Source organism: Lepus europaeus, chromosome 20 (genome assembly GCF_033115175.1).
Source record: "Lepus europaeus isolate LE1 chromosome 20, mLepTim1.pri, whole genome shotgun sequence".
NCBI classification, from domain to species: domain Eukaryota; kingdom Metazoa; phylum Chordata; class Mammalia; order Lagomorpha; family Leporidae; genus Lepus; species Lepus europaeus.
This window is the reverse complement of record NC_084846.1, coordinates 68,533,067-68,560,783: the sequence shown is the minus strand read 5'-3', so window position 1 is coordinate 68,560,783 and position 27,717 is coordinate 68,533,067. Positions and strand designations below refer to the sequence as shown.

At 41.2% G+C, this 27,717-nt stretch overlaps 1 protein-coding gene across 1 annotated transcript in view; it reads left to right on the top strand.

Annotated features, from left to right (window-relative positions):
• The first annotated feature begins 12,992 nt into the window (after window positions 1-12,992).
• The window catches only part of LOC133749415 (uncharacterized), a 37,785-nt gene continuing 23,060 nt past the window's right edge, over window positions 12,993-27,717 (top strand). Inside the window, exons 1-2 of the mRNA XM_062178562.1 lie at window positions 12,993-13,118; window positions 14,701-16,697. Coding sequence (XP_062034546.1) covers window positions 12,993-13,118; window positions 14,701-16,697 — 2,123 coding nt within the window. The remainder of the gene's footprint in view (window positions 13,119-14,700; window positions 16,698-27,717) is intronic.

Below are 27,717 nucleotides of genomic sequence, written 5' to 3'. Positions count from 1 at the left end.
CCACCTCTAGCCTCCTCTTTCCGCTTTCCCGCTGGTGTCTCGGGCTATTGAGGTTCGGCTCACCTCGCGTTCCAGTGCTGGTGTGTTGAGTCTGCCGCTGGTGTCCCGAACTTGGGCTCCCACGCTCTCCACGCAGGTCCACTGTGAATCACTAGTTCCGGAAGAGCTTCCTTTGCTGTTTTTTCCCCTACTCCTCCTTGAACCTGCAGTATCTCCAATTTTATTAAACTGTCTCTCCCCGGACTATCAGTGTGCTCCATTCCTATTCCGCCATCTTGAAACCCCGTGGGGAAAAGTTCACCAGGCTAACTAGAAGAGAGAGAGAGAGAGAAAAAAAAAAGTGACCGAGGCTGGCGCCGTGGCTTAACAGGCTAATCCTCTGCCTTGCGGTGCCGGCACACCGGGTTCTAGTCCCGGTCGGGGCGCCGGATTCTATCCCGGTTGCCCCTCTTCCAGGCCAGCTCTCTGCTATGGCCTGGGAAGGCAGTGGAGGATGGCCCAGGTTCTTGGGCCCTGCACCCGCATGGGAGACCAGGAGAAGCACCTGGCTCCTGGCTTCAGATCAGCATGATGCGCCGGCCGTGGCAGCCATTGGAGGGTGAACCAACAGCAAAAAGGAAGACCTTCCTCTCTGTCTCTCTCTCTCACTATCCACTCTGCCTCTCAAAAAAAAAAAAAGTGACCGATACGCACACTAATGTCTCTCTCCGCTCACCTCTCAAAGGTGAGCAAGACAAAGAGCAGGCACCATTTTGGACATACATCATAAGCAGGGCGACCTCAGGTCTGCACTGGCCCTGAGCCTAGCAGAAACACCTGACACTGGGTGGGGGGGATGAAATAGCAGAAGATTAGGATTTAATGAATGTGTGGTGCTAATGAACTGAGACTGTGAAAAAAGAGACGGTGGGGGAGAGAGAACTCACGGAATTCACGTGAGAACTCTCCAGAGATGCTACAATTCGGTAACCTTGGCAACCCAGTGGGAGTCTGTAGGAGAATTGGAGCCCACACTGAGGGCAGCACAGATTCCCTGTGTGGTCCTTGGGAAAGAGATTCCGATCTCTGGCTCCTGTGGGTATATCCTTCGCCTGCTAACTACCTCCAATTCCGTTCAGCTGTGTGGAATTAATTCCCTTTTGAATCAAAGAGAGAGAGAGAGAGAGAGAGAGAGAGAGAGAGAGAGAGAGAGAGAGAGATTTACCACGCCTAACATGGAGTGTCACCTTTGACACACCCTCAATCCTGAGGAACCAAACAGAGCTCTCAGGCCACACCCATCTCAAGTCTCTAAGGCTCCACCAAAAGCAGACAGCCCACTTATTCTAGTCACAGTATAAAAAGAAAAAACACCACAGTGAAGAAACCAAAGAATATCTCCAATATGTCGAACAACAAACGCAAAAACCAAGGTAACAAGACAAGGAAGACACTATGACGCCCCCAAATGAAAAAAGACACCCCAATTCAAGATTATGAAGATGATGAGATAGAAGAAATGCAAGAAGCGGATCTTAAAAAATTGATAAGAACATTAAGAAGTTCTCAAAAACAAATTCTTGAACTACAGAAATCCTTAATGGACAAGATAGATACTATTAATAGGATACTATTAAAAAATCCAACATTCGGGTTCTAGGAGTTCCTGAAGGCATGGGGAGAGAGAAAGGATTAGAAGGCCTTTTTAGTGAGATACTTGCAGAGAACTTCCCGGGTCTGGAGAAGGACAGAGACATCCTAGTACAGGAAGCTCATAGAACCCCTAGTAAACATGACCAAAAGAGATCCTCACCACGACATGTTGTAATCAAACTCACCACAGTGAAACACAAAGAAAAGATCCTAAAATGTGCAAGAGAGAAACGTCAGATTACTCCCAGAGGATCTCCAATTAGACTCACAGCAGACTTCTCATCAGAAACCCTACAAGCTAGAAGGGAATGGCGAGCCATAGCCCAGGTACTAAGAGAGAAAAACTGCCAGCCCAGAATATTATATCCTGCAAAGCTCTCATTTGTGAATGAAGGTGAAATAAAGACCTTTCATAGCAAACAGAAATTGAAAGAATTTGTTGCCACTCATCCTGCCCTGCAAAAGAAGCTTAAAGATGTGTTACACACAGAAACACAGAAACATGGTCATCAATATGAAAGAAGGTAAAGGAAGGAAACCTCACAGCAAAAGATCACAGGAAGCTCAATTTCTCTTTGACATAGAATTAAACTCTGATGCTCTGTTAAAGCAATGTGTTAAAGTAATCTATTATGTTCTCTTGATGTCTGTTAAATTCTAATTGTTCAAAAACAGCTGAATTTTTATTAAGAGCTATGGGTTATTTAAATATGTGCTTATTTTCAAAGATTTGAATAATCACCTTGTAACAATGATCAAATTTGGTCTATAATATGTCATGATTTTAAGGAATCTTATTTCAACCAGATATTTGGATTTTGAGCCTTCTTGGCATTCTTGACAGGATTCAAAAATCAAAGTTTCAAACAATCTGGACTCTAAAATTTCCAGTAAATCTTGGACTTTGGTTTTCCAGTTTGGGCCCAACTGAAAAAAATCGAAGGACCTATGTGTCTCATCTTATAGAGACACCAACTAATCAGGCTATTTGGATTATATTAGAAGTACTGTCAAGATGTGATGTGGTACCAAACTTTAAGTTTCTATAATGGAAAATGCTATTAATACAAATGTTTGAGTATTAAAAAGTCTAATGATCTTGTGTTACTAGACATGATAGTTATCTTAATGAGAAAGCCCCAGAGGCCTAAAGGGTTAAATACTTGTAAAATCCTACAGGTGCTTTCAAAAATACTGTGAAGTAGGCAAGTGCCTCTTGTTGTTTGATGAGTTTACAATTTTTAACATGGCAACTTAAAGTCTTTTGTCATCCACAGTTATATATGATTTGCTGCTCATAAAACTAAAGTGTTGTTGGTTCTGGGTTTAGCTGCCCTCCTATAGATTCCTATGGACTTTTTCCAGCCACTTCTATTGTATTCAGTAATTTGGGATGGCTCTGTAAATAGATGAAGCCAATAATGTATTAACAGTACCAACTGCGAGAAAGTATGGTTAACTGTGGTTACTAAAAACAAAAAGCAATTCAAATCAATTGGCAATTTACAAAAAGAGTAAAAGATTTTAAAAGCTTTATTATTAAAATTGCTATATTGGTCTATTATGTTATGTTATATATGTGTACATATTGTATGTCCACATGGGAAAATATTATTAAGAATTTTATTTTAATTGGCTTATGGATAAGATTGTCCATACATTTAAGCTGCTAAATTTAATCAAAGATACATTTTAATTTGTGTGACCTCAATCTCTGTATCATATGTTTTAGACTTGTTGGTAGAAAGAAACTAAAAACATTTTATATGGTTGTGCTTAAGTTTACTGGTTAAACAAACTACACCATGTTAGATATTTAAGAGGTATTTCCAAATACATGATTCTTAAAATTCATAGAAGGCATTGGACCTTCTGGTAAATGTTTTCTTAAGTTGTTATCTAAGGTTGAAACTGTTTGCTAAGTATTCATGTGATATTGCTATTGTCAGTAAGCAATCTAAGACTTGCTCCCTCATTTCTCTATTCTAAGACCAACTTGTTCTTTCATTTCTCTATTCTCTTCAAGGTAGGAAATTAATTCTATTATGAAGGAATCTGTAGGACGCACAATTTAATCTTTAGACCTTATAAAAGGGATTGCTAACATTTTTCTGTAATAGCAGAGCCAAAATAAGAGCTTAAATTATAATCTCATAGCTAGATTTACTTCGCCATCAGCGAAGTAAACAGTAAGTAGAAAAAACCTCCCTTTCGGACCAAAGGGAAAGAAAGTTTTAAAGTGAGAATATAATTTTCCTCATGGGCATTGTCTACCTTAGAAAAACTACTAGAGAACATGCCTGTGACTATAGACTTGTAGTTCAGGCCACCGAAGATTAGAGATGGGACACGGGCACTCCCTTGACTTGCATCCTCTGGAGGAAAAGAAAGCTAGGCATCAGAAGCAATGGGTGACAGGCCTATTAATGGCTGATCTGTACAGTGACCTGCCCTCAAGGAGACCCAACAGGCCAGTCTACTGCAGTGGCTTTCAATGTGGTAAGCCTGGGCTTCAGCAGAAGTCAGCTTGTGAAGAGCCCTGGCAGCTCTGCCAAGAGTTGGATCACTGGAAATGGACCTGCCCTGGAGTTGAAGGATGCCCAGGTCAGAGCCACAGATCTTATTGGCTCTAAGCTGAAAAGCCCTTCACTCAGCCCAACTTCCAAAGTGACCACTGCAGCTGAGGGGACGGCCAAGCAGGGTCAGCAACATTGCAGGCAGAACTGTAAATTTCTTGTTAGACATGCCAACTGCCTTTACCTGGCCAGCTCTCCTCCCAGGCCAGCTAAGTAATGAAAGTCAACAGGGTGCCTTCCCTCAGGTGTTTCACACCTCCCTTAGGATGTACCCCATGTGAAGAGATAGATAGGTCTGGGCCTCTTAACTTACAAGGCCTAAAGCCCACCAGATTATTATCAAGCCCCTTCTCTCAGGTTCTATTTGCCTCTAAATCAGAAAACTTACTTGTAGCTTAGACAGCACCTTTCTTAGCTCCTCTAATAATGGCTCTGTCCTTTGTTCTAGACCCTGTCTAGCGTACTTGGGCCTCATTCCTTTGTAATCATAACCTCTACTCTACCACCAATGGCTCTACTCCCAACCTGTGTGTACTGATGGTCCTCTTCCCCATTTAATGCTGTATAATTGTTCATACCTGGTTAACACCACTCTTAGGATTCTTGGTTACTATCTTCACCCTGTCTTTTATGACCTTGTCTAAATATGATCAGAGTCTGCGACCTTGGAAGGCTTCCATAACCTTGGCAACTCATGACGAGAGCCTAGGGTGGTTACTGGTGCCATAAACTAGAGTGTCAATTTGTTGGGTCAACAACAGGAGTCACTGTGCACTTGCTCCTCATGTGGGATCCCTGTCCTTAATGTGCTGTACATTGTGACTTAATGCTATAACTAGTACTCAAAAAAAAAAAAAAAGTAAACACTACCTAGGAGAGAGTTGCTTCTGCAAATATATTCCAGAAACTATGCTATACACATGAGCACAGACTAGAAACAGAAGTGAAACTAGACACAAACAAAACTTAGTTTTAGCTGGAATTAATAGGAGACTGGTAAAGAAGTGTCTATGCACACATGAGAGAAGCTTACTTCGTCTTAGCTAGTTAGCAGTATTTTAAAAGCTACAACTCAGTAAAGACTCACCAAGAAAAATAATGACCAGAGAAATAGTAGCACACATCTGCTATAGTTGCAAATGAAAGCCACAGCCTAATTTGTTTATTCTTGGATCTAAAATATTGACAGATTTCCTACAATACTCTTGGAACTGAGGTAAATATGAGAGATAAGTTGCAATTATGATCACAGTTTCCATCCCTTGAAGCTTCATAGTAGAATCTTGTTACAAAAAGAACTATTTATAACTATTATGTGTACTTTAAAGGAAATGTGATTCTTGCCTTTGGCCAAGCAAATAAAGAACTTGGAAGTTGTTACTCAATCCTATCAGTACGTGAAAAGCTGGAGGAACTGAGAATCAACAGCTCTTCCTAGCTTCATTAGGAAAGTGAGATCCCTGGACAAACAATTGCCCTTCTCCTCCAGTTGGATAAAGAGACAAGAGAATCACAACTTGGCATATCAGAAAACCTGAGACAAAAATCCCTTCAGGAAACAGTACCAGGTACATTATTTTGTAAAGAAAAATTACAAGGCATACTAAAAGACAAAATGCACAGCTTGTGGATACAGACCAAGCACCAGAACTAGTATAAGACATGGTAGGGTGTTGTAAGTATATGAACAGGGATATAAAATAATTATAATTAATATGCAACAGCTCTAATTAGAAAAATAAATAGCATCCAAGAGCAGATGAGAAATGTAAGAATTGGGAATTCTCAGAAAAAAAGTAAATACAAATACTAAAATAAAAACACTGTAACAAAATGAAAATATCTTTGATGGGCTTATTTGTAGAGTGCACATGGCTGAGGAAAGAGTCTCTAAACTTGAGGGTATGTGAATAAAAACTTCTAAAACAGAAAAGCCAAGAGAAAAACAGATTGTAAAAATAGAATATCCAGGAACTGTGGGACACTGCATGAGGCGTTACACACAGTGGCACAAGGAAGAGAACAAAGACAGAAAGGGAAAAACAAGTATTTATAAAAAAAAAAGCCTGGAAATTCCCCCAAATTAATGTCAGACACCAAACCACAGCTGGGGAGGATAAAAAGAAAGCAAGCAGAAAGAAAATAGAGAAAAAAAAAAAAACAAAACACCCCTATCAGTCATTCCATACTCAAATGGTAAAAATTCCTTACCCTTCCACCCCAAAAAATAAAAAATTCTTGAAAGAAGTCAGAACAGAAAAATACATTATTTTTAGAGGAGTAAGCATGAGAATCACATTTCATTTCTCTTCAGAAATCAGAAATCAGGGAGTGAGGGCAGCGAAATACTCAAAATATTGGGAAAAAAGGCCATCAACTGAGAACTCTACCCTATAAAACTGCCCTTCAAAAATGAAGCAGAAATAAAAAAAATTTTTTTCAGAAAATGTAACTTGAGTTTATAGTCAGTGGACCTACCTTGCAAGAAATGTTAGGAAAAAAGTTCTTGGGACAGATGGAAAATGATCCAGAGGAGAAATGTGGATCTACATAAGGAGGGAGAGGTGTCTGGGAAGCTGTTGGCCTGATCTTACAGGAAATCTGTGTTCTCCTGGCTCCATTGTTGTCTTTGAGTTTCCTGTTCTCTGGTTTTATTTTGTTCTTTCTATGTATTCAGTCTGATATTTATTAGTTTCCCTGAACTTAAAGATTTATTCTGTTCATGAATTCTGGAAAATTCTTGTTAACTCTCAAACGTGACCACTCCTGCCCATTCTCTCCACATCTTCTCTTGAACTTGGATCAGAAACATGCTTGACCCTTTCATTTCCTCCCCTTTAGGTATGAACTCTATTTTGTGTTTCTATTTCCAACTTCAGGCAGCCTTCTAGGTAATTTTTTCAGATCCGTCCTCCAATTCAGTAATTGTCTCTTGAACTTTTTCTCACATGTTGTTTAATGCGGTATATTTCTAGACATTCTACTGGCTCAATTTCTTTCTTTCTTTCTTTTTCTTTTTTTTTTTTTTTGACAGGCAGAGTGGATAGTGAGAGAGAGAGAGACAGAGAGAAAGGTCTTCCTTTTGGCCGTTGGTTCACCCTCCAATGGCCGCTGTGGCCAGCACATCACGCTGATCTGAAGCCAGGAGCCAGGTGCTTCTCCTGGTCTCCCATGCGGGTGCAGGGCCCAAGCACTTGGGCCATCCTCCACTGCACTCCCGGGCCACAGCAGAGAGCTGGCCTGGAAGAGGGGCAACTGGGATAGAATCCGGCGCCCCGACCGGGACTAGAACCTGGTGTGCCGGCGCCGCAAGGTGGAGGATTAGCCTGTTAAGCCACAGCGCCGGCCTCTACTGGCTCAATTTCTATTCTCCCTTTTCATTTTTAGTCAAAATCTCTTTCATTGCTAAGAACAGATGAAGAGAACTTGTCATATGTTCTATAGCTGACCAAAGGCATTAGGAACTGCTCCACCCTCAAAGAATGGTCCTGAAAATGGGGTATTATTCCAGTTGCTTCTAGTACTCTAAAGTCCTCACACAAGCTCTACCCACGTGGCTGCATTCCAACCTCCCACCTTCTAGGTAACTTGGACTAGTTCCTTGGCCATTCTGAATCTTGTATTTCTTTTTTTTTTTCTTTTTTTTATTTTTAAACAGGCAGAGTGGAGAGAGAGAGAGAGAGAGAGAGAGAGAGAGAGAGAGAGAAAGGTCTTCCTTTTGCCATTGGTTCACCCTCCAATGACCGCCGTGGCCAGTGCACCGCGCTGATCCGAAGCCAGGAGCCAGGTGCTTCTCCTGGTCTCCCATGGGGTGCAGGGCTCAAGCACTTGGGCCATCTTCCACTGCACTCCCGGGGCACAGCAGAGAGCTGGCCTGGAAGAGGGGCAACCGGGACAGGATCGGTGCCCCGACCAGGACTACAACCTGGTGTGCTGGCGCCACTAGGCAGAGGATTAGCCTATTGAGCCGTGGCACCGGCTTGAATCTTGTACTTCTTATCAATAAAAGGTGATATTAATTCTTATCTCAAAAGAATTTGTAGTGATATACTTTGCAAATGTATGTTCAGTATTTAGATTAAAATTTGGCAAAAGCAGATCTTAGGAGAGAGAATCAACAATTTATACCAAAAAGTCATTTCTTTAAAAAAATTGTTTAAATGTCATGGATTTCCCCAAGAATAGTACAGTTGACTTTGTTAGTCTTTAGAAAGATCATCACATTGTAAATCACTAACAGTGGTAGAACACAGTCAAATTGGGAACAACTACTCTAATTAGTGCAGAAAAATTAAAATCTTTGGAAAAACCTGCATGACAAAATATTATGCCTCACTAAAACATGAGAACATAACTACAAAATTCAGGTTGGAAAGAGATAAATAGATGCTCTAAATCATTGTAGTCAGAAACAGCAGGCTCTGGTCTAGGTTCAGGAAAAGAGATTCACTCCCAGCAATGCCTGTGTGGTCCCTGGATAAGGGTGTGAAGTCAAGTCACAAATTCTCTGCCATAGTGGAGAACAGTAATAGGCCTGAACTCTGAGATCATTGTTGTCTGACCTGATTCAGTTGTGCTGGGTCTTTAAGGCAAGACCAGACACCACATGTCCAAATGGACATTAATGGAGTCCACTTTGCAAAAAACTCAACTTGAAAACCCAGAAGCCCAGTTGTCAAGTTTAAAAACAGTTACTTAAATTCTTCCTAAAGGAAAAACTAACCTACAAGATTTTATTAGTTGGTTTTCACTACACGTTCAAAGAACAAATAATTTGAATTTTATACAAATTATTTCAGAGAAAATAAAAATGTCAACTTTATGAATACAAAAGGTGCCACTCCACGATATGTATGGTGAAGTGTTTATTACATCTGTGTGTTTGCAGAAATGTAGAAGAATATTATAGGCAGCTTTGCTTGTCCTGGCCTCACTAGAAAACAGTTCAAATGTAAAAGGAATGCATTTTGCCTGTTTGCACAAAAATGCAGAGGGGAAAATTGGGAACTGCAACTAAAGACATCAACCTAAATGAACCCAAACCTGGTGCTGAGGGAGGGAAAGCAAATAGTAGAAGAATTACAATGCGTGACAGTTTTATTAGAATGATCGAAACCTGCTACTTAGGTAGTCTTTCACAAGGGTGAGTGACAACTTTAAAGACATTCAGGGGATGATGTCACAGGATTCTAAGACAGTTAACATTTTCTTCTGGGGGTGTGAGACCACGGATGAGGCATGCAGGGCACATGACAGGTAGCAAAGGAACTAGTGATGATTTTTTTTAAGATAAACACGATGGTTTTTAACATCATTCTTGAAGCTTAAAATATACTAGACATGGTCTTTTGTAGGTTTGATATATTTAATCATTAAAAAAATAAACATTAGGAGTCATGTGAAGAAGGTACCTAGAAAGATATCACTTAAGATCATGGCTACATTACCATGGCCTCTTAGTCCTTCACGTTTTAAATATAAAGACAAATTAAAAAGGTTTTTACTGCAAAATTGTCTCATAATTTGGAGCTACTTTGCAGAGGAGTTGTAATTCAAATTCAGTAGATGAATTTCATTGTCTTTCTTTCACATGATATTTTCCCTATTTAGGCTCTTTGCTTTCTGAGTTATGATCTTTCTTGACATGGTAGTCAACTTCCAGATACTCCTGGTCATATCCATATATTTGCACTTAATCTTAGTCAAAAGGCCAAGAAGTGATTTTATCCATACATTTGCATAGGCCCAGGGAACATCCATACTTAATAATCTTCTTGTTTTGAAGATTTATTTCATTTATATATTTGAAAGGCAGAATGAGAAAGAGAGAGAGAGAGACAGTTAGATCATAGAAAGATCTTCCGTCTGCCAGTTCACTATCCAACTGGGTGCAACAGCCAGATATGGGACAGGCAGAAGCCAGGAGCCAGTAACTCCATTCTAGTCTAACATGTGAGTGGCAGGGGTCCAAGTACTTGATCTCTCATCTGCTACCTTCACAGGGACATTAGCAGGGATCTGGATCAGAAGCAGAGTGGGAGGGAATCAAACTGGCACTCCAATATGGCATGTGGGCGCCCCAGGCAGTAGCTCATCCCACTGTGCCACAGCACAAGCATCCTTTTGCATCTTCTGAGATATTAACCAAAGCTTGCTTCAGTCTCTTTTCAGTAGGACAATTCCAATGAATATCAGATGAATGCAATCATTAAACACTGAGCCAAAATAAAGCTTTCCCTTGAAAACGGTTTTCAGGGAGTGTTCGCTGACGCAGAACGTTCTGGAGTATTACGTCTTTCTCAATATTTGGGTCCCATAGCTCAAATGTGTATCTCTTGTCATAAACCATTACCTACCTTGAAATCCTAGAGTGCAGGAATCTGCAGCTGATAAGTAGCACACGTCCCTGTGAGATACCTGCAGCTGGGGACCTGCACTCCTCTGAAGAGTTTCCACCATGATTTTGGAGACGGGAGAAATAAAGGAGGTATTTCTGTGAAAGAACCTGGGGGCAGAGGAGGCAGAGTCTTCATTTAGTTTGATGTACGCTTCAGAGAGAGCTAAAGGGTACAAGGCAGGAGTGTGCTTTTCCCCTGTAATCAAGATGATCAGATCTCAGAGTCTGTGGAGCAGAATCGTAGAACAATTAAGTCACTAAGAGAAATGGAGGGCCGGCGCCTCGGCTCACTTGGCTAATCCTTGGCCTGCAGCGTTGGCAGCCCGGGTTCTAGTCCTGGTCAGGGCACTGGATTCTGTCCTGGTTGCCCCTCTTCCAGGCCAGCTCTCTGCTGTGGCCCCAGGAAGGCAGTGGAGGATGGCCCAAGTGCTTGGGCCCTGCACCCGCATGGGAGACCAGGAGGAAGCACCTGGCTCCTGGCTTTGGATCGGCACAGCGCACCCACCGTAACGGCCATTTTGGGGGTGAACCGACAGAAGGAAGACCTTTCTCTATCTCTCTCTCACTGTCTAACTCTGCCTGTCAAAATAAATAAATAAATAAAAAAGAAGAGAAATGAGGACGATTTTTCTGCCCACAGTTATTGACAATTGGAGCTATACTTGGAATGAACACTGTGTTATTTATTTCTAGAGACAACACTGATAAATGCAAGTGAAGATTTGTATTAAGAATTTAAACATTAGTTTCAGGATTTTAGTATGTATTAATTTCTCTGCTCTTAGTTCTGTTTTTGCTTTCCAACATGCTAAATGGTTCAACATAAAACCAGGGTTTAATAAAAACTATGTTCTTAATATGACAGGTTTAAGTATGTAATTTTATTCTGATTAAAACAAAAGAAATCTCATGTCAACAATTTATGGCCTCAGACATTTACTACAATTTTTGTCTTAAGATAACTTATAGAATTACTATCTGTGCTTCAATAGCAGCCTTGAGGCTTTGTTTGTTCAAAGAGCTATCATCAGTCACAAAACACAGGTTTAGTCAGGCTCATTACAGCCTCAGTTGATTTTCTAAGGTAACTTCTGAGTCCACATAGCATTATAAACAAACTCTTGGCTGGCTTTGAAAACAGTAATTTTTGGTGGAAGAAAACCCTTTTTATTTATTTCCAACTATTAATCTATACTATGTATAATGTTTTAAATACACACTGTTTCTTTAAAAAATTTAGGTTGAGGCTGGCACTGTGGCATCATAGGCTAAGCAACTATCTGCCTGTGGTGCCAGCATCCTATATGGGCACTGGTTTGAGTCCTGGCTTCTCCACTTCCAGTCCAGTCTGGGAAAGCAGTGGAAGATGGCCCAAGTGCTTAGGTCCCTGCACGTGTGCGGGAGACCTGGAAGAAGCTCCTGGGTCCTGGCTTCAGATCAGCTCAGCTCTGGTCGTTGGAGCCATATGGGGAATGAACCAGCGGATGGAAGACCTCTCTGTCTCCCCCTCTCTCTGTCTGTAACTCTGTCTCTGAAGTAAATAAAAAATCTTAAAAAAATTTAGGTAAACTTTTGCATCTATATTTCTGGATATGAATACATGTGACAGAGTAAATCATTTCACAAACAAAATATAATGTGAAACATGCAAATAAAAATATATAACATATAAACTTACCAATGTAAACATAGCATACATACAAACACATAAATGTGAACTTAACATAAACATAATATATACATATAAAATCTAACACATATGTAAATACATATAAAAGTATTTTTATGTATGAAATACCTTAAATGGACTTTATTTCAGACTAGATATTCTAGATATATATCTATATATCTAGATTTCTAACTTCAATATATTAAAAGTGACAGCCCTTTACTCTTTTATATAATTCTTGAATATTAATTTATACTCTTTACATGTTGTTTCATTGGACTTGATAATAAAAAATAAACATATTGGTCTCTGCCTCCTACTCCTGAGATGGAGCCGCTAAAACCGTGTTGATGGGTGATAAGAGCACTTGTTGTTCTAATATTTGTTCTTTGAGCCCAGTTCCTGAGACAGAGCTATGGTCTTTGTAACTCCTGAGTGTCGCGAGTGTCTTTGTTCTAACAGGCTGGCTCTTGGTGGGCTCCTGGACAGCCTCAGGACTGAGTTGGTTACCAGGGAACCAACCTTTTGAACAGAGGGTTGGAATATTCATCCCTACCCCCAACCTCTGTGGAAGGACCCACATGCTGGGTTGTTCACCAGCGGCCAATGATGCAATCAATCATGCCTGGATAGTGAAACCTCTACGAAAACCCAAAAGGAGTTTAGAGCTTCCAGGTTGCTGAAGAGATGCCTGGAAGGTGATGCTCCCAAAGGCACCATGGAAGCCCAGATCATCTGTGCTGATGCCCCCTGCCCACCTCCGCCCAATGTGCCCTGTGCATCTCCTCCATCTGTCTGTTCATCAACAGACGATTCATCTGTATCCTTTGCAATGTCCTTTATGGTACGTGGGCAAGCATGTGTAAAATGTCTATGTTCTGTGTTGCTCTAGCAAGCCAATCAGTCATGAATCGTGAGAAGGTCATGGGAACCTGTTTAAAGCTGGTTGATCAAAAGCTTTCAGCTGGCTTCTGAAAACCGAGTCCTCAACCAGTGGAATCCGATGCTATCTCTAGGAAGATGGTGTCAGTACTGAACTGAGTTAGAAGATGCTCAGGTGATGTCCAATGGGGACTTGCTTGTGTTGTTTGAGAGGTGTTCCCATGCACATTTCAGCGACCAAAATGAGTGTGACAGTGTAAGAGCAGGAAAATTGTTTTTGCTTTTTTTTCCCCTCCAGAATTAGTTTCTCATTAATTTGTTATTTCATTGGAATTTTTCACATAATTTATTTGAACTCCTGAATTACAGCAAATGTCAATTATACAGGTCAGATCCATGTAAAAGAGTTAAGTATCAAACAAATAGCTCTTCTGCTTTCCTGGTGCCACCAGGGAATCTGTCTTCGCAAGAATCAAGAATTGTGAACATTTTCCCAAGTTTCTGTTAAATGTGTAACTACAATGAGACCTTACAATGTATGTACCCATTTTAAAGGAATTTGTGGTCAAAAGCAGAATGTTCTTAATTTATCTTTTTTCCTAGTAAGCAATTATTTTATTAATCAAAGGGACTCTGACAGGTGCAATGTGGAAAGTAGCTAAATTTCAGGAGAAAGAACATATTGCTGGCATCTGATCTGACATCCATGAGAGAGCTCGGTATGTCACAATGACACAGAAATGTGTTTAAATTTGTTTTTAATTTTGGCTGTATTTTCTAAACAATTGAAAAAAACTAACAACTTAGTAAAAAAAAAACTTAGCACTACCTAAAATATTATGTTAAACAAGATGCTTGTTATATATTCTCATTTATAATAAGAGAGCTCTATCTGTCCTTTAGTCTTGTAATAGAGCTCACTTTTAATTAATTGTAGTTTGCATTACATACATAAATAAAAAACTTCTATTTATACTAGAGCAAATATTGTCAGCATTATTTGCAGATTAGTGTAAGTTTAAATTTTTCATTTTTTCAGTGCTGAAAAACAAGGTGTTTTACTATATATATGGAATATGTTTAAAAACTGAAGAAAAATATAAAATACATGGCTTTAAAAATAAAGAAACAAAATAATTTTTGTTCTTATTTTTTCTTCCATGTGTTTTGAAGTTGCTTTGTAAGTTTATGGATCATGAAGTGAACTCCCATGAACTTTTCCTCATAAAATGCTTTCTAAAAAGTATTATATAACTTCTAAAACGACCTAATATTGTTTCCATTCACATTTATTTATGAAACACAAGAATGTAAAAACTGAAGAAAAGACATTATTTGTAAAGCATCTTGAATTTGCATGAGTGGATATGCACTCATTTGTATTTACAGGAATATTTCATAGCTTTTAAAATGTGTGGTGTTTCTAGCCGTCAAGACTAAACCACAGAAAGTAGTGAATCCATCACCCTGTCCTCTGGGCAGCGCAGCCCTCCCTGTGTTCTCCACACATCCCCTCACCAAGACCACCAAATGTTCCCTCACAGCGTTCTCCACACGTCCTCCGCCGTGTTCGCCACAGGTCCTCGCGCTGGGACCTCCACACATACACCACAAGTCCCTCCCCATGCTCTGCACAGAACCCTCACTCTGACCTCCACATGTCCCTGTCCTCTCACCCTGACCTCCACAAATCCCACTACCCTGACCTCCACACGTCCCATCACCCTGACCTCTACACCTCCCCTTACCCTGACCTCCACACATCCCCTCACTCTGACATCCACATGTCCCTGTCCCCTCACCCTGACCTCCACACGTCCCCTCACGCTGACCTCCACATCTCCCCTCACCCTGACCTCCACACATCCCCTCACCCTGACCTCCACACGTCCCATCACCCTGACCTCCACACCTCCCCTTACCCTGACCTCCACACATCCCCTCACTCTGACATCCACATGTCCCTGTCCCCTCACCCTGACCTCCACACGTCCCCTCACGCTGACCTCCACATCTCCCCTCACCCTGACCTCCACAAATCCCCCCACCCTGACCTCCACACATCCCCTCACTCTGACATCCACACATCCCCTCACCCTGACCTCCACACGTCCCATCACCCTGACCTCCACACATCCCCTCACCCTGACCTCCACACATCCCCCCACCCTGACCTCCACACATCCCCTCACCCTGACCTCCACACGTCCCCTCACCCTGACCTCCACACATCCCCATACCCTGACCTCCACACATCCCCTCACCCTGACCTCCACAAATCCCCCCACCCTGACCTCCAAAAGTCCCCTAACCCTGACCTCCCAAAATCCCCCCACCCTGACCTCCACACATCCCCTCACCCTGACCTCCACATGTCCACTCACCCCAAGCTCCACACGTCCCCTCACTCTGACCTCCACACATCCCTGTCCCCTCACCCTGATCTCCACACATCCCCTTACCCTGACCTCTACACATCCCCTCACCCTGACCTCCACACGTCCCTGTCCCCTCACCCTGACCTCCACATGTCCCCTCACCCTGACCTCCACACGTCCCCTCACCCTGACCTCCACAAATCCCCCCACCCTGACCTCCACACGTCCCCTCACCCTGACCTCCACAAATCCCCCCACCCTGACCTCCACACGTCCCCTCACCCTGACCTCCACACGTCCCTGTCCCCTCACCCTGACCTCCACACATCCCTGTCCCCTCACCCCGAGCTCCACACGTCCCCTCACCCTGACCTCCACACGTCCCCTCACCCTGACCTCCACACATCCCCTCACCCTGACCTCCACACGTCCCCATCCCCTCACCCCGAGATCCACACATCCCCTCACCCTGACCTCCACACATCCCTGTCCCCTCACCCCGAGCTCCACACATCCCCTCACCCTGACCTCCACACATCCCTGTCCCCTCACCCCGAGCTCCACACATCCCCTCACCCTGACCTCCACACGTCCCTGTCCCCTCACCCCGAGCTCCACACATCCCCTCACCCTGACCTCCACACGTCCCTGTCCCCTCACCCCGAGCTCCACACATCCCCTCACCCTGACCTCCACACGTCCCTGTCCCCTCACCCTGACCTCCACATGTCCCCTCACCCTGACCTCCACACGTCCCCTCACCCTGACCTCCACAAATCCCCCCACCCTGACCTCCACACGTCCCCTCACCCTGACCTCCACACATCCCTGTCCCATCACCCCGAGCTCCACACATCCCCTCACCCTGACCTCCACACATCCCTGTCCCCTCACCCCGAGCTCCACAAATCCCCCCACCCTGACCTCCACATGTCCCCTCACCCTGACCTCCACACGTCCCCTCACCCTGACCTCCACACATCCCCTCACCCTGACCTCCACACATCCCTGTCCCCTCACCCCGAGCTCCACACATCCCCTCACCCTGACCTCCACACATCCCTGTCCCCTCACCCTGATCTCCACACGTCCCCTCACCCTGACCTCCACACCTCCCCTCACCCTGACCTCCACATGTCCCCCGCCCACCGTGCTCTGCACAGGTACCAGCGCCGGGACCTCCACAGTCCCCGTGTTCTCAGCACCTAGAGTTTTCTAGACAGGGAGGCGGCAGGAGCAGGAACTTCAGTAAGGTAGGCGTGGCCATGGCCACAAGGGGCTCTAATTTGCATGACTTCAAGATAAAGCCCTCTATTGCCAGAATCACCTTTCTGAAGTTTAGAGAGACAGGCTTAGCCACATCCGAGCCTTACTATTTTCTTAAACTGATATCACTAGGGCCCCTTCTTAATTTCCTCTTTAAAAATTTGTAGCTTCATGTTCCCTGTCTTTTCAGGTGTCCAGACTGTAATATTTCAGTTTTTGTCTTTTCTACTTGATAATTTTCCTAATCGATTGATTCTGTATTTTGCTTCAGTTTAACAAGTATTTTGTAAAATATGCTCAAAATTTAAAAATGATTTGTTTTTTGTGACAATGTAATTTCTCAACAAATGAGAAAATTGCAAAAGTGTATGCTTGTTTGTTTTATTTTTTGCTGATTAAAAGGGCTATTGCAAAGAAAACAAACCAACTTTCTTTTAGACATTTTCTTTAGCTCTGCAAAATCATCATTTTAATCTACTCTTATCTCTGTTAACATAACATAATCCACATTTATTCAATGATAATAGCCAAAATCTCACTCAAAGAACCCCTGAGAACATTTTTGTGTGAAGATTTTCAGTTTTTCTTTAAAATACATGATTCTCCTAAAATTGCAACTAGAGTACATAATAATCTTCTATCTATAGTCTGTTTTGTTCATCTGAGATCATAGCATGACAACTTTTCTTTGTGTTAAAATGCATTATGATAACTAGCTTTGTACTAATGGCATATAATTTAAATAACAAATCTCTTAGTATTGGGTTCTGATGTTATTTTATATTTTTAGCTTTTCCTATAATATGCCATAAATTGTGGTTCATAAATCATCCTATGTATATTTGATTATACTCAAGCTAAATCCTGTGACATTAAAGGAGTCAATCAAAGTGCATGAGCATTTTGAAGAATCTTATGCATATTAACATGATTTTCTACATGTGTATACACACACACACCAAGCCACATCATTTCATCAAGAAATTGGCCATTTTATAACTCTACTGAACACCAAAAGTGGTAAGGCATAGTGGATTAAAAATGAGGTCTAAATGTGCTAATGCTGTGTGACTCACTGATATGCAAACTGTAATAAATATGAGCTGCTACGCTGGTTCCAAACTGAAGGTTATGCAGTTTGTGATGTTGGTGACTGGAATTCAACAGCACTTTTTCACATAGCAATCTTCTCATAGAAGTGTGTGTTGATTGTAAATACTTATTACTTATAGAAGCTATGTTTAGAAAGATTTTTTTAACTTGAAAGGCAGAGTTACAAAGAGAGAGAGAGAGAGAGAAACAGAGAGAGAGAGAAACAGAGAGACAGACAGAGATATACTATCCACTGGTTCACTCCCTACATGGCAGCAACAGCCTGGGCTGAGCCAGGAACCAGGAGCTTTTCTGGATCTTCTACATGGGTGCAGAAACCCAAGCATTTGGGACATCCTCCAATGCCTTCCCAGGTATATTAACAGGGAACTGTATTGGAAGTGGAACTTGAACTGGCACCTATATGGGATGCCAGCATTGCAGGCAGCTGCTTTAACTGCTACGCCACAATGCTGACCCTGATATAAGAAATTTTTTATTGGGTTATTTCTATTAAAATTATTAGTATGGAGTGCTAGCAAAGATAAAAATGTAATCTCACAAAATTAATTGTCCTGAAGGTCAACATGATTGGTTCAATCTACTACTACTCTGGTCTCTAAAGACAGACATGAATAAAAAACAATTAGTATATAAGACAAGTGCAGGTGGGCTGTATCTTATCTCTCAAAAACTTTTCTTTGAAAAGTATGTTTTGTGTTTTTGTTAAATAATGAGGAAATGTGTATTGGAGATTGTATTTACAGTGGATTCAAAGGGCAGATTTGCATGCAGGAGTCCCCAACACCATTTTTTTTTTTTAAGTAAAAACTCAGGGCAAGGGGTGCAGTTATGTGGTAGGTGTTGGTGCTGTAGGTTAAGTTCCTGCCTGGGACACCAGCAACCCATATTGAAGTGCTGGTTCTAGTCCCCACTACTCTGCTTCCAATTCAGCCTTCTGTTGATGTGCCTGGGGGGCAGCAGATGGTGGCTTAGGTGTTTGGGTCCCTGCCACCCATATGGGAGACTTGCATGGAGTTCTTGGTTCCTGGCTTTGGCTTGGCCCATCTCTGGTTATTGCGGGCCTTTGAGGAGTGACATGGCAAATGAAAGGTTTTATTTTTTGTTTTGTTTTGTTTTGTTTTGTTTTGGTCCCTCTGTCACTTTGCTGAGATGAAAATAAAAAAAAAAAATTAGAGAAAAAGAAAAAGAAACACTTTACAATTGTAGAACCCTTGAATGCTGAGATTTTCACAGACGGAAAGGAAATACATGCCCACAAGATGAAGACCTGAGCACGCGTGTTGCTTAGAGCACAGTGTGGCCTTGGCTTTACTCTAAAGCTGAACTAGTGAGTGGTGCGTGAGGGGGAGACTTTTTGCCCAGTGTGGAGATGTCCCAGGGCCAGGAATCTGGAGAATCCACTAGTTGTCAGTGTTCCTCTTGCTCAGCTGTCTTGAATCTTCTCCTTAATGAAGCTGGGGTCTCAGAAGTGTCAGGGAATAGGAAAAGGCCTCTTGAGGGGAAGAGCAAATTTGTGCAAACCTTGGCCGTCTCTGTCAAGGCATGCGACATTTTCATGTAGTGTCTACCTTTCAACAACACACTGGGCCTCTATTCAAAAGGTTATTGGGTGATTCAGAAACAAATTGTGAAAACAAAGAGGATTATTCTAGAATATTAGCAATATTTTATCTGAGCAGAAGTGCTTGCCCAGTCCATAGACTAATCTCATGGTATGGATTCCATGTGTATGCAAGAGCAGTTTGGATTTTTCTCGATGGGCTCAAAGGTCTGCAAAAGCCAGTAATATCACAGGTACCTTCATTTTACTTTTTACAACTTCAGGGTTCAAAGTACAGTGATGTGTCTGAAGATGTTCTTTCCTAAGGTGTCACAGATTCTATGACAGTAATCGTGCACACGTATTTTTAAGCAAGATCGTATGTATTTGTCGTTGGGTAATAAAGGAGAAAAGGTAAGATTCTTTTAATTCCATAGGAATTCAAATACATTACTGCATGTAGAAAACAAGTAGTCTTGGTATAATATTTCATTTTTGAACTCTATTAAATTATTTCTTTCCATATGCTTTCATTATTTAAAATCCCATTTCAACTGCTGGAATCAACAGCTCTTTACTCTGTGCTATCTGCTCAGTTTTTCTCACAGGCAGCTGCTAATTAGGAGAGCCTGCAGTCTCCCAGCTCCACAGAATTCCCCTTTGTTAGCCCTGGGTGAACCAGTGAAATTCCACAGAAACAAAAGGCTTATGCCACAAAAGGAGAACAAATAAAACATGGATTATACGGAGAATGAAACATTTTACTTCTACATAAGTGCTGAAAATCTTGTAAAGTTAACATCATTTTTGGTGTAACATGAGTTTTTAACATTTTTAGTCAAAGATATTAGTATTTTACTTTATGAATTCATTCCTTTTATTCATAGCAGGAGCCTGAGAATGGAAGAGATGATAGGATGATGGAATTTGCCCAACTTCTGGCAGATACAGCTTCCTTTCACGTTCCGGATTCACATCAGTGCCTTTCCCATCTTGGGCCTCACCATGAGTCAGACAGCTCCATTGTACCAGTTATGAAGTAAGTGGTCTTTGCCTCTGCCCCTCACTTTCTACATCCAAAACATAAGCACAGCCTGTTGGTTTTACTTTTGAAATACTTAACAAGAATGGGTGTTGAATTCACCAAATGATTGTTTTGAATATATAACAATTTACTTATTTATTTTTGTAAATACAACTTTAGGAATATAGTGATTCTTCCCACCATACCTGCCCTCCCACCCACATTTCCAACTCTCTTCCTCTTCCCTCTCCTATTCCCATTCTTATTTTTTACTAAGATCTATTTTCAACTAACTTTATACACATACAATTTACTATATTCTAAGTAAAAAATTTCACAAAGTGTAGGAAAAAAAAATGTTCTTCAACAGTCAAGACAAGGGCTGTTTGAAGTTATTGCATCTCAAGTGTTAATTTCACTTCTATAGATTACCTATTAGGTGCTCTACTAGTTATCACAGATCAGGGAGAACATATGGTATTTGTCCTTTTGAGACTGGCTTATTTCACTAAGTATAATGTCCAGTTTCATCCATTTTGTTGCAAATGACAGGATTTTATTTTTTTTTACTGCTGTGTAGTATTCCTTGGTGCACCTATCCCATAATTTTTTAGAAGAATTATATATTTATTTGAAAGACAGAGATGCAGAGAAGAGAGAGAGATAGAGAGAGAGAAAGAGGGAGAGAGAGAGCGGTGTCTTCCATCTGCTGGTTCACTCCCCAAATGGCTTCAATGGCTGGAATTGGGCTGATCCAAAGCCTGGAGCCAGGAGCTTCTTCTGGATCTCCCACATAGTGAAGAGGCCCAAGCACTTGGGCCATCTTCTGCTGCTTTCCCAGGCACTTTAAGAGAGAGCTGGATAGGCCAGTGCCACGGCGCACTAGGCTAATCCTCCACCTGCGGTGCTGGCACCCTGGGTTCTAGTCCCGTTTAGGGCACCGGTTCTGTCTCAGTTGCTCCTCTTCCAATGCAGCTCTCTCTGGTGGCCCGGGAGTGCAGTGGAGGATGGCCCAGGTCCTTGGGCCCTGCATCTGCATGGGAGACCATGAGGAAGCACCTGGCTCCTGGTTTTGGATCAGTGCAGCACCGGCCGCAATGCGCTGGCCGTAGTGGCCACTTGGGGGGTGGACCAACGGAAAAAGGAAGACCTTTCTCTCTGTCTCTCTCATTCTCACTGTCTAACTCTGCCTGTCAACAAAAAAAAGAAAAAAAAGAAAAGAGGGAGCTGGATCAGAAGTGGAGCAGCTGTGACTCCAATGGGCACCCATATGGGATGCTAGCACTGCAGGAGGTGGCTTTATCTGCTACACCACAGCACTGGCCCCTCCCATAATTTCTTATCCAGTCTTCAGTTGACAGACATTTGGGTTGATTCTTTATCTTAGCTATTGTGAATTGAGCTGCAATAAACGTGGGGGTACATGTAACTCTTTCATATGTTTATTTCATTTCCCTTGGGTAAATTCCCAAGAGTGGAATGGCTGGGTCATACGGTAGATCTATATTCAGATTTCTGAAATTTCTCCATACTGACTTCCACAGTGGCTTTACAAGTTTACATTCCCACCAACAGTGGATTTGAGTACCTTGTATCCCTCCATCCCTGCCAGCATTTGTTGTTTGTTGATTTCTGTATGAAAGTTTTATTCAGAAAGTCTGGAAGAGGCTTCTGTTCACACTGTGTAATCACACTCGTAGCCATTTCCACTTGAGAGGTGAGGAGGCTTAGAGAAGCAGGTGTTTGCTATGTGCTGGCCTCGTGGCACCTCACATGTGGTGATGTGCAGGGAGGAAGGAATGCAGAGTGGACACTGAGGTTAGCCGAAAAGTCGTCTGCAGACTCATACTTTTTATAATTCCAGATATTTCTTCTATTAACATTTGTGGAGCCCCTGCCATGTGTCAGAAGAAGACATCCAATTGGCCAATAGATACATGAAAAAATGATCAGGATCACTAGCCATCAGGGAAATGTAACTCAAAACCACAATGAGGTTTCACCTCACCCTGGTTAGAATGGCTCACATACAGAAATCTACCAACAACAGATGCTGGAGAGGATGTGGGGAGAAAGGACACTAATCCTCTGTTGGTGGGAATACAAACTGGTAAAGCCACTATGGAAGTCAGTCCGGAGATTCCTCAGAAACCTGAATATAGCCCTACAACATGACCCAGCCGTCCCACTCCTTGGAATTTACCCAAAGGAAATTAAATTGGCAAATAAAAGAGCTGTCTGCAGCTCTTTGTTTATTTCAGCTCATTTCAAAATAGCTAAGACATGGAATCAACCTAAATGCCCATCAACAGAAGACTGGGTAAAATTATGGGAAATTTACTCTATAGAATAATGTACAGCAGTAAAAAAGAAAAGAAAAGAAAAGAAAAGAAAAGAAAAGAAAAGAAAAGAAACCTGGTCATTTGCAACAAAATGAAGGAATCTGTAAAATGTCATGCTGAGAGAAATAAGCCAGTCCCAAAGGGACAAACATCATATGTTCTCCCTGATTGGTGACAACTAACCCAGCACCCTAAAGGAAACCTGTTGAAGTGAAATGGACAATGACTTGATCAGCTCTTGTCCTGACTGTTGAGGAACAACTTACTATTTTATTCCTTTTAGTATTTTTTTTTGTTCTACTTAATACCATTTCAGTAACACACAATTATTCTTAGTCATTTAAATTTAACTGAAAAGTGATCCCTGTTAAATATAAGAGTGGGAATAAGAAAGCGAGGAGATGTACAGTTTGTCACATGCTCACTTGGACTTACCCCTAATGGTAGAGCTAGAAATGTGCCAGGGGATTCCAATTCAGTACCATCAAGGAGGCATGTAATATGCCATCTTACTTGTTAAAGGGATCAATTTAAGTTCATAATTGATCAAAAAGATAGGATTAAGTGTCAAAGGGATTACATACATAAGACCAATGTCTGCAAATAATAATTGATATAATTAAAAAGGAGAGAATGATCCTATATGGGAAGCAGGATACCCAGCAGAGTCATAGAATGGCAAATGCCCTAAACAGCACTCTGGCTTCAGAATCAGCCCTTAAGGCATTCGGATCTGGCTAAAAAGCCCATGAGAGTTTCGCAGGCATGGAAAGCCAAGACACTGTGGCAAAAAAAAAAAAAAAAAAAAAAAAAAAAAAAAAAAAAAAAAACCTAAATGAAATATCTCTGTGAGTGAGACCCCAGCAGAAAGAACAGGCCATCAAAGAAGGCAGTGCCTTTCTCTGAAGGGAGGAGAGAACTTCCACTTTGACTATGGCCTTGTCTAAATAAGATTGGAGTTTGTGAACTCAAGAGGCTTCCATAGCCTTGGCAGCTCATGACAAGAGCCTCGGGTGATTACTGACCTCATAAATAAGAGTGTCAATTGTTAAATCAACAACGGGAGTCACTGTGCACCTGCTCCCCATGTAGAATCTCTGTCCTTAATGTGTTATACTATGCGAATTAATGGTAAAACGACTACCCAAAGAGTATTCTATACTTTGTGTGTCTGTGGGTGCAGTCTGTTGAAATCTTTACTTAGTATATACTAAGTTGATCTTCTGTATATAAAGATAATTGAAAATGAATCTTGATGTGAATGGGATGGGAGAGGGAGTGGGAGATGGGATGATTATGGGTGGGAGGGAGGTTATGGGGGGGGAAAGCTGCTATAATCCAAAAGTTGTACTTTGGAAATTTATATTTATTAAATAAAAGTTGAAGAAAAGAAATTAAAGAAGTTAAAAAAAATGTTCTTAAGTACTTGGTGTGCATGGTTTCTTACAACCCATAAAGATTAGACACTGTCATTCCGTCTACTGTACATAGAAGAGTCCTTTGACACAGAATCTCAGTAATTATTCCACGAGTTTTGAATACAGGCATTTTGATTTCCAGTCTTGTTAGGGTTTCCCATTATGTTATGAACTATCTCTTACTATTCCACAATTGTACTCAACATATTGAAATGGTAAATCATATAAACATATTTTTTTAAAGATTTATTTATTTATTGGAAAGTCAGAGTTACACAGAGAGAGAAGGAGAGGCAGAGAGAGAGAGAGAGAGAGAGAGAGAGAGAGGAGTCTTCCATCCGCTGGTTCACTCCCCAATTGGCTGCAACGGCTGGAGCTGTGCTGAACCTAAGCCAGGAGCCAGGAACTTCTTCTGGGTCTCCCATGTGGGTACAAGGCCCCGAGGACTTGGGCCACCTTCTACTGCTTTCCCAGGCCATAGCAAAGAGCTGGGTCAGAAGAGGAGCAGCCGGGACTAGAACCGGTGCCCGTATGGGATGCCAGCACTGCAGATGACGGCTTTACCCGTTATATCACAGCGCCTTACCCATAAAAGTGTTTTTTATGATGTTCCATTGCTGTGTTCGCAGAATGAACTTCTCTTGTTTAAGTTTCCATAGTTATTCTCAGGATTCTCTTGGCTAATATTTTATATATGATAAAACTCATTTTTGGACTAGAATCTGATATCAATAATATATATTCACTGATTTTCTGGGAAGATTTGCAATCTTACCAGTGAAGTGCTGAAAACAGAGTGTGTAGCATCTTCAGACTAAACATTTGAGAAATTTTCCAAAGGTACAAGGTAGCTGCGATCATGGAATTATAACTATGGAGAATTTATTGGAGTCTTAGGAACTTAAGTATGAGGTGTCTGACTCAGAGAATGAAAGGATTTTCTCAATCCCAAACAGTGGGACCTGGCCCTGGAAGGAGGAGAGCCTTGGGATGCAGAGAAAGCTGTGTGCTTGTTCCCTGGGCAGAGAAGACTTGTCCAGCATTTAATGAAACAGCCGCTTTCAGGAAAAGTTAACGTCTCAGGAACCTCACAGTGAACTTCTCTCTGCATGAAGACAGTGGACGATTCAGTTTTAAAATGGCAAAACAACAAAGAATGTGCTAGGTAGTAAAATAGCCCCACCTTCCTAGAAATCTTTCTACATTATACTACACTAATTCAGCTATTCCTTACTCTAGCTTTCCACTGTCCCAATACTCCCACCCAAAGACAAACCTTTGTACTACTTTTCATTCAGGGGGTTGTGTGCTCATTTCTTACCAGTGCAGAGAATCCTACACATGGAACCACAGCAATGGCTCATCAGACATTTTACAAATTTCTCCAGCTGGTTCAAAAAGAGCCAAGCCAAGATCATCTGTCATTATAATAAATTATGATAGTAGAAGAAAATTCTAAATAATATTTTCAGAAAAAATTAAGGTATTGTACTCAAAGCAGTAACATGTTGTTAGAAAAAGAAACAAGAAGAAAAACATTTGCTGTATTAAGAACACTAATTGCAAGAAAATAAGAGACAATAATTCTAAAAATTGAGTTGTAGGAGAAAATCAAACATAGCTGTTCTATCCAATCTTACCGTGATAGCTCAAAATCAGGAGATAAGATTTAAAGAGGAAAATCTGCCCCAAAGAGTCTGGTTTTCAAAGAATAAGACAAATGGGACAAGGGCAACCAGTTTGACCTAATATTAGTCACATATCTTGATGCTGGATTACTTAAATCTTGTGCTTCAAGTAAGGCTGGGTTTAAGGTCCTGTGAGCCAAGGCATCAGGAGCTCACGGCAAGTGGTAAGTGGCATTGTGAGTGATGTGTCTCAATGGCATAACTGAGTTTTTTTAAAATCAGTTCTGGTGAAAGGGTTGCCTCTGCCTGTCTCCTGTCTTCAGTCTGCTTGGTTTGCCTCTGCCTGTCTCCTGTCTTCAGTCTGCTTGGTTTGCCTCTGCCTGTCTCCTGTCTTCAGTCTGCTTGGTTTGCCTCTGCTTGTCTCCTGTCTTCAGTCTGCTTGGTTTGCCTCTGCCTGTCTCCTGTCTTCTCTGCATTGCAGGATTCTGTGTTGTTTCTTTTCTACTGAATTTTTTCCTCCATAAAAACCTTGAACATCTGACTATAATTCTGTCTTACTTTTTATATTAAACCAATTAGATAATCCATTAAACAAATGGGAGGAAATAACATTAATGATATGTTGCACTTGCATTATGAAGTTAATTGGATTAGCCAAATTAGCTCTTTTACATTCAAGTCTGCACATGCTTTTAACATTTAAAGTAAGAAATCATCAAGCAAACTCAGATTTCTGTGATTTTCTGTCTTCATTATAATTCAGAGGTCAGTGAGACCACATGCTATTACTAAGCCTAAAGTTCAAAGAAAAAAGGGAGGAAAAACAACATTAAAACAAATGAAAAAGAAAAGAATCATAGAAATGTAAACAAGACAAGGAATATTCCAATCCAATATAATCTTATTTAGAAAGCATGCAACAATATTATCCTGGGCATTTTTATCTGGCTTCAAAATATTATAATATTCCTGAAGAAGACTTCATTGGGATTATGGAAAAATCCAGGGTTCACAGTTCTGTGTCACCGGAAAGAGCTTTTTTTCTGGATAAGGTTACTCAGCCTCCTGAGTGCCTTGTTTCCCAGCCCGAAGCAACCTCAGATCATTTTGCCTGAATCCTCACCACTGCAGTTGTTCGTTGACACATCCCGAGTTGGCCAGTCAGAGTTGATGCTGCAAACTTCAAGAGGAAGGGGGTGTCCTCACAATGCATGGAGAAATTCAAGTATGAACTCCCATGTCAAAGGAATGGAGCTCACCAAGGCATGAAACAGTATTTTCTAAAGCCCAACGACCATCCGTTATATTAGAATGTTGCTAAAATTTGTATCATTATACCATTTTTTTTACATTTAGAAGCAATAACTGATTTTGGATTGTAATCATCTGAATTTCCCCATAAGTGGCAAATTTTAAGCAACTTTGAGTGCATATAATAGTTTCTGATTCAAAGAAACTCAAGTAATTGCTAAGTTCTGTCAGTGCTCACAAAAGGTAACAATAGTTACACCATGTGATGTGCAATGCTTTTCATTGTTTACTGTTTATTGAATAAAGTTTGGTGTCTCTTAAATCAAATGACTAATGTAATTGCTGTGAAACTATATTATAAATTATGTATAGTAGTTTAGATTACTGACTAAAAATTTCAAAAATTAAGGTGTGTGCCTGAGTTATAAATAATCAGTGAAAGAATTTAGGAACTCAGATTTAGTCAAATATATTTCTCTGTAGTAGATAGCTATTGGTTTTTTGTTGCCTTTCTTTAGAATGTATACATATAATCTACAACTACATTACAGTACATACACATTATTTGTATAATACATAGGTTATGTATACCCTAAAA